Source organism: Aptenodytes patagonicus, chromosome 6 (genome assembly GCF_965638725.1).
Source record: "Aptenodytes patagonicus chromosome 6, bAptPat1.pri.cur, whole genome shotgun sequence".
Taxonomy (NCBI): Eukaryota; Metazoa; Chordata; class Aves; order Sphenisciformes; family Spheniscidae; genus Aptenodytes; species Aptenodytes patagonicus.
Window position 1 is genome coordinate 30456667 of NC_134954.1, and position 8068 is coordinate 30464734.

Here is an 8068-nt window from a genome sequence, read left to right on the forward strand (position 1 = left end):
CTCAGCAGGGATGCAGCCCTGCACCACCAATAGAAGTCATTCCTGGTTCCTCCTATAATGACATGGTTAAAAGGAGACATCCTTTATACAGAGACAAAGCCAAACAAGAGGAGTAATTTGTGTATTTGTACCCAGAGGACACCGGGGAGCCAGAAGCAGCTGCAAGGCACCCAAACTCCTCCCTAACTGCATGTCTTAGCTGTGCTCCCCTGTCCTCGTCTCCAGTTCCTTGAAGCCCACAGATTTCTTGTACCATGTGTAGGGGTGCCATGTGCTGCACCTTGTGCTGCTGGTCTTCTAGGAAATGTCGACTCTGCGTGATTAATTATATTTTACTTCACATAGGAAACTCTTGCTTTGGACTTTTCAGCTCTCAGTGCTTCTTTAATAAATAACTATTCCAGCTTGCCACGTGCCAGTGCCTGGACAAGCCCCTTGGTCAAGCTCTTCTTGCATACTTGCCCTGTTACCTTTGGGGTGGCAGCTGGTGATACAGCATGTCTCCAGTCCCAGGACAGGTCATGGTGGCCGAGGCGACTGGTGTTGGCCGTTCCCAGCAGGCACATCCCAGTTGCACAGCAGAGGCACGTGTGGAAACTGCTGTCGTGTGAGGGAGTTCTGGGTGCAGACTTAGCAGCAGCAGCTCCCAGGTTGCCTCTGTCTCCTTTCCTGTAGAAGGATGCAGAATGGGAAATCCTATGAAAAAGAGTATGAAAAGAAAGAGATTAGTCTAGAATAAAGAAACACCAATAGGATAGTCCACTACATTATATAGATACCTAGCTTGCCATTGTATTTAAGCTGCTGTTTAATTCACTTACCTGTGTAGACTCAGGAATGCTGTAGCACTAACACAACATATGAATGTGCATGATATATGTAAGCACCCACATTATGGGTGACCAAACATACAACTCTAAGACCTCATGAAGAATAAAGAAGAATCTGAGCTGAACTTTTTTCTTTTTGAAGGGGGTGGTGGGAGAAATAAGTCTGCTCTGTTACTGCCTGCAGCATGTAATACACAAAAAACCCAACTTGCCAGGTTTAAAAGCTAAATAAAGATTATACTGTAATTTCAGATATTTATTTGAGAAAAGGAACTATCTGAGACAGAGTATGGCTTCAGCATCTGTGAAATGTCTGACTTCCTGAGGGGGTTTCTGAGCTAGCTCTTAGAAAGACCCTGGAGCTGTGGAAAATCTGAAGCTTGAACTTAAATAACTAACTGAAGCTCTGAGAAAAAGCTGTGCCCGTAAAGTAACTATATTTTTACACGTTTACATCTCCCAACCGTGAAGCGTTGTCAGTCTTTTACTCTTCAAATAATGCTGCAGGCAATCATGTGGTTAGATAAAATACCGTTTCCTCTGAGACGATACCAGGCCAAACACTGTATTTTCAGTGCAACAAACAGCAGCTTTTGTATTCTGATTTCCCCTCAGGTTCAACGCCTTTCATCCGGACACTAGGAAGCCCATGCACCGAGAATGTGGATTCATCCGCCTCAAACCTGACACTAATAAGGTGGCCTTCATCAGTGCCCAGAACACAGGTACACACCTGATAGCCACGCTGGGGAAAAGAAGAGGTCCTTACCCTGCTGTGCCATTTCATCACTTTTCCAGAAAATTATTGCACCTCTCACAGTTTCATTTAATTTATTTTCACTGCGGGTTCAGCGCCAAAGAGCAGCATCACTGCTCTTTGGCGCTGAACCCGCAGTGAAAACAAATTAATAAATGAGCTTGTGTCAAAAGCACTGAGTTTCTAGGACTGGCCATGTGGCTTTGCCCAGACGGCGTGGCTTTCTAGCTCTCTGTGACAGGAAAGGACTGCAAGTCGAAATACCGCTCATGCAGGAGACTCGAGGGGTATCCTTTCCTCAAATGATATGTTGGTATTTGCAGACGTAGCTTTGTAAACCAAAAGAACCCCTGCCTCTGTAACAAGAATTGCAGTCTGAGCCTTAACGATGGCAGGTGATAAGTGGCCAGCGACATTCTTGATGCCTTTGTAGCATCCTAGTCTTTTTTTTTTGTGGGGAGGCAGGGGGAACGTGTACAGATAAGATGCTTCAGTTCCCGCTGCTCCTGTGGATTGGCCACAGTTGACCCTGTGGTAGCAGTAGAGAGGTGCATGCCTTGGTTCATGAGCTCCTGTGTCTAGAGTCCTCCTTCTATTGGTAGTGTCATATTTGGCCAGCTGCTCCTTCTAAAGAGGGTCGGATTTAACAACCCACTTAAACTGTTACCAATGTCAACGCTCGCTGTATTTGATTCTGCAGTGCAGGGTAGAGCTTGTGGCCCTGGCAAGGTGGGGCTGTGGTGCTTTGCAGCCCCTCCGTCCAGGAGTGTTTGGTGTGACCGATACAGCAGGTTCCCTGTTAGAGACCCTGCCCGGGCTGTGGCACTACCAAGAGCCTCTGCAGCACTGTAGCAGGGGAGCTTCTCTCCTGCTGTTCCCTTAACAATCTTGGAGAGTAATCTCAGTGCAGTCTTCTTTCTTAGCTCCTAAACTAGGAGAATCTCCCACTGTTTGGATGTGCCTTGGCACTTGTTACACACCTTACAGGGACTGAATGAGAGAGAGAACCCCATCTAAATTATTGTAAGTGAAAGAGTGTTAAAACCCAGTTGATGCTTAAATTTGCATGTAAAACTCCAGAGCAGGTGCTGAAGGGAAAACTGCCAGTTGCAATGTGATAGTCATCCCACACGGGTAAGTCAGTCAGTCTGGCTAGATTTTTCTCAGCAGCATTACATGCCTGAGGTTGCGTGGATTTACAGTTGTCGATATGTGCTAGGTCAAATAGAATCGTTCTTCAGGGAGAGTGGTGGTTTATTACATAGCCTAATAACTGTGACATCATTAAGTAACCTTTGTAGCCTAATAATATATATGACCTTGCTTCTCACTAGGTCTGGTGGAGGTGGAGGAAGGGGAGGTGAATGGACAAGAGCTGTCTATAGCTTCTCACTCCATAGCCAGGATCTCCTTTGCCAAGAAGCCCCACGTAGAGCAGGTGAGTGCACATGGGGTGAGCAATTCACATAGTATTGCTAGCCCCAGAAGGCGTCTAGTTGGGAGGATAGGTTGATTAGCATGCTTTAATTACAGACTGCCATCAGGAGTTCTTGGAAATATTGCATGGCATCCTGGCTTATCCTTTCTGTAACGGCCTTCAGAAGATATTTCGTACATTACAAGACTCAGAGGGATTGTTAAGATAAGAACTGATGTGCTGAATCAGACTAGCCAACCCAGAATCCTGTCTCCAGCAGTGGCCAGTAGCAGGTACTTAGGGAAGAGAACAGGAAAGTCTTGCCTAAATACCCTTGCACGGCAGGGTATTGCACCTTTACTTCTTAATGCTGGTCTTCTGGATTACTTACAGTATGAGGGTGCACACGTAAGGTATGGCCGGTATTAGGCCTCATCAGGATATTTTAGGAACGCCTGCCTTTCACTGGAGCTCCACCTTGTCTTTGCAAATCTTGCTTGCTTGCTTTTCAGGGCATTCACAAGTTGCTGTGGGCTCTCTTGCCATCTGTGGCTGCTTGGCAGGGCTGGCACTTGCTGTCAGCTCCAGTCTTGGTTGACTGCTTCTTGGTTTTAGACTGTTGGGTTTTTTTTTTTTGTGTAGCGGCGATTTGTTGTTGACACAGCTGGATGGGGTACAACCAGCTCTGAGTAAGATGGCACTGCTGGAGTTAGTGTGGCATACTGAGGTCACCGCTGGAATCCTAGCTGTCACATATGAAGTTGTCTTGGTTGACTAGCAGCTGAGAAAGACAGCGAGGTTGAACAAGCTCTCAGGAAGAGTAGATACTGGCATGTTCTTGCATCTGTTTTGTTTTCTCTGATAACATGTGAACCAAGTGACCGAGTGCAATTTTTGAAGGGTGACAAGTGAGGTGTGGCTCTCGGGAGAGAAGACGCTACTTTGCAGCAAATACAGTATTGTCTTCTTCTGGACTTTAAGGCTTAATTTTGCAACCTAGTTTTTATGCGCTATAAAACCGACCCATAGATAACTGAGAGCACAACTTTATGCAGATGCAGCCAGTGTCATAAGAGTGCTCCCTAAATTCACCGATGTGCCAAAAACTGTATGTGCCTACACAAACAATGTTCTAACTCCGGAAAGGCAGTCCTAACTCCCCTGCCTTCAGATGCATGTTATAAGTTGTTGGGTTTCTCCTTTCCCAGGAACAGCTGTATTGCCTCCTTTCTATAGCAGGGGAAATAAAGCCATTAAATACTATGGATATCACCAAGGCAGCGGAGCTCTTAATTACAAACATTTAAATAAAATGGACTGCCCTCTCAGAGTCACTGCCTGAAACGTGAGCAGATATACTGGCAGGAGGAGAGGGGGAAAGCAACAGAAAGCGAGCGGATGTCTTACTGGTTGATGGCTGCAAGGCTGGCTTTGGCTGAGGGCTGGAAGAGGGAACTTTCCGAGCAGAAGGACCATGCTCATCTGGCACCTGAGGGCAGTTCAGGTCCAGGTACTGGTCATAGTATCTGGGAGGCCCTTGCTGGTGAAGGAGGATGTGGAATGGGAGGGTATGGCAAGTAACCAACTCCCAGCGCGTTTTCACCTTCACCAAGAACAGCGTAAATTGCCCATGGAAATGAAGAGACTACAAGTGTTGTGAGACGGGCACATGTGCTGCTGCTTTAGTTGCTCATTCTGAGAAAACTTCACCATAATGTTGTGTTCCCGCTGAAAAGTTATTTGGGATGGCTGTGGCTTGGCCAGGCCATAATTCAGGCAGGAAGACCTGTTCCCTGGGTCAGGGCTGTGTTGCAGGCACTCACTGGCGTGGCCCTGCTGAGATGGGAGGAGCTCCCCGCATGGACAGAGAGGAGCAGTCCCTGGGGGTCTGTCCCTGCTAGAGGCGATGCTGGTGGGACGTAAGGCACAATTGCAGCATAAAGCAGACTCTGTTTACCTCTCTGAGGAGCGAGTGGCTCTCAGCTCCCACTGTGTGTGTATAGATAAGAGATGCTCTGCAGGGAGCGGAGGAGCACTCTTAGACCGGGTTTGTTTTCAAACACCCTGCTCATGTTCCCCTGTGAGTGTCTGGAGAACAGGCACGTTTTAAAATACTTTTAGACTTCAAGACTGTCCTCGCAGTATGTGGTTACTGAGGGAACTGGCTGATGCGGCTGCAAGGCTGCTGTGTTATATTTGAAAGGTGATGGAGATCAGTAGAATTTCCCGGTGACTGGAGACCCGTGGCAGGTGGGTCACCCGTCTTCAGAAAGTGCCTGAAGGTCAGCCTGGAGACCTACAAGCTGGTCAGCCTCACTTCAGCACCTGGAGATTTCTGCACATATGAAGGAGAAGGTGATTAGGCACAGTCAGTATGGTTTTACTATGGGTAAATGGTGCCTGGTGGACCTCGTTGTCTTCTGTGATAAAATGACTGGATTTGTGGAGGAGGGGCGAGCCGTGGATGTCACTTACCTTGAATTCAGCAATTTCCCACAGCCCTTTCCCAGTGCTTCATGTTTCTTCTCCTGTGTGGGAAGTGGCAGGCTGCCTGTGCGTCTCAGGTGTACACAGAGCTTGCCCTCCCACGGTACCATCAGCCAGCCTTTGGCTGAAGCTCGCTTTTAAGGGAAACTCCCCCTCTTCTTTTTGCCCAGTTCATTTCGTTTCCTCCTCTTGGCATTCAGACTTCGTTGCCTGACCTGCAGTGGTCCATTCAGAAGAAAATGGGCCGTTCAGGAACCTTGAGCTAAGGTCACACGTTGTGAGATAATTTCTTGTTAAAGATGAGCGTCTGCCGTATTCCTTTTAATTGCCTTTTCCTGCTTAGGGTATTTGAGGAACACTGTCATGCATTACAAAGAAAGCCCCATCTGATCAGCAGATATCAGTCAAAACATCATTTGCTTATGACCCTGTTCCTGCTGCTGCCCCCGTGAACGTCAGAACAGCGGTGCGTCCCCCACAGCCCTGCGTAGCTTCGCTCTCAGCTGGCAATAACCTCCCGGAAGGAGGACGTGTTGGATATTGGCATTAAGGGCACACTGCGGCGTAGGAACAGATGTGTTAACGGCGAGGACGCTGTCTCAGAGCACGCAGACTGGCGCTAGCTCGTGGACGTGCCGTTGAGTGACCTTCACTGGAAACGAATGCATTTGCAAAAGCCTCTGCATTTTAGGAATTTCTAAATGGGGCTGGTTTAAGTGACTGCACATTAATCGTGCTTGCAGGTTATCCTGCTGTCCCCAGGACTTTGTTTCTGTTCACCCCTGGGGTTGTGTTTGGCATGGGAAGCAGCAAGTGGCCACCAGGCAGTATAAACAGCTCTTCTGGATGATGTGGAGCAACTTCTGTGCTGAAATCGCGCAAAGGGCCAAAGTGCTGGGTGCGCGGGGTCTGTGCCAAGCTGCCTCCTTACAGCAGCGCCCACTCGGGGGGCTGCCCGTGCCCTGGTGTCATCCACACGGTTACGTGGCCCTTCTTCTGCCGGGCCGGGCAGCTGGAGTGACGCCCGCCAGAGCGTTACTCCGGAACAGGAGCTGAGGTTCAAAAAGGATGGTCCCACTTTTCTCCTTTCTTTTGGCAACACCGAGGAGCAGACCTACAACCTGGGCTGAACACTGTGGACGCTTAGCCACTCCCTCCTCCGGTTTGGAAGCCGCTGAAGCCTGGGTTCAAGCGTCTGCTTGCACGGGACCTAAGTGGTCCAGCTCCACAGGGCAACCCCTGATTGCCTCTCCTGAGGTTTGGTGCAGCACAGAGAGACTTGCAGCCTGCTCGGGAGGAGGGATGGGGACGATGTTGCCTGTCGAACCCTCTTGAAGGATGGCAGTGCTCTTCCCTCCTGCCCCGGGGCTGAACCCCTGCCTGGCTGCAGGTGCAAGCCGAGGCTCGGCAGGCTCCCATCTCCCTATGTAGCGTGAGCAAGGCCTTAGTCTGGCACGGTGTGGTGACCTGCAGAGAGCCCGAGTGGTTTTGAGAGCTGCCTTGGGGATGTCGTCCAGCGCAGAGCAACTCCCTGAGCCGCCAGCCAGGAGCCGCTCTTCTGGTGGAGGGGTGTTGGCCTGTCTGTGCTGAGGTGATGTCAGTAGTAGTGCCAGGACACTGCATTGCTCTGTGGATAATGGTCTTGGGGCTTGGAAAGGGCTGACTTCTTTAGGAGAGAAAATTTCTCCTCGTTTACTCGCATGGCTGTAGTGAGCATACCCTTCCATCTGCGGTGCATTGACAGCAAACAGAAGGATGGCATGGGAAGGTAGAAAGCGCGGGTAAGGAATTTAGCCTGTGGTTGCTGTTTGCTTGATTTTGTTATTTCTTTTCTTCCCCTCCTTTTTAGATTACCAGAAAATTCAGGCTCAATTCCGATGGGAAACTCGAACAAACTGTCTCGATGGCAACCACTACGCAGCCCATGACTCAACACCTCCACATTACCTACAAAAAGGTGACGCCCTGACACCGGGAGGGCTGGGTCTCCCCGCCGAGGGTGAGGAGCGGGGCGTCGTGCACCGAGAGCAACGGCAGCTCGGGAGCACGGCATGGCAGACCCCGGAGCTGGCTGCCTGCGCTCGCCCCCAGGGCCGCGGAGCTGCCCGTCCTGTTGTGAGAATGTTACTCAGATGTTTCTGTAATGGTATATTAAAAAATAAATAAATAGCTTTTATTTTTATGGCTGTGTCTTTGGGCGTGATTGCAGAGTGGTCAGCGCGTCCCTCTGCTCTGGCAGTGTTTAGAGAGGGGCTTTTTGATGCCTGTTTCTTAGCAGGCGTTGGGTTGCAGATCCAACCTCCTGGACCCTTCTCTGCAGCCTGAATAATGCCGCGGAAGCAGCAGGATCAGGAATGGATTTGCACGGCAGGGACAGACCCCGAGAACTCCAGCTCCCGCCTAATGAAACTCAGCTTAGATATTTGGAGCGAGCACCTACCTCTTGTGGTGGGACGGAGAGAACTGTCGCAGGACCCAATCCTGATGGTGCCGTCCAGCTGACCTGAAAGCATTTGGGGCAGTCCTGGAGGTCAGGACCAGACCTCACCTAGCTTCAGTGCAGAGTACCACAAGAGT

General features: G+C 49.7%; 1 protein-coding gene across 1 annotated transcript; it reads left to right on the plus strand.

Moving 5' to 3' along the window:
* The first annotated feature begins 497 nt into the window (after positions 1–497).
* Positions 498–7673, plus strand: LOC143161495 (peroxynitrite isomerase THAP4-like). The gene is made up of 4 exons (XM_076340581.1): positions 498–607; positions 1446–1555; positions 2922–3025; positions 7341–7673. Exons 1-4 carry the CDS (start codon positions 498–500, stop codon positions 7458–7460), a joined length of 444 nt encoding a protein of 147 aa, XP_076196696.1. The 3' UTR covers positions 7461–7673.
* Positions 7674–8068: the final 395 nt, after the last annotated feature.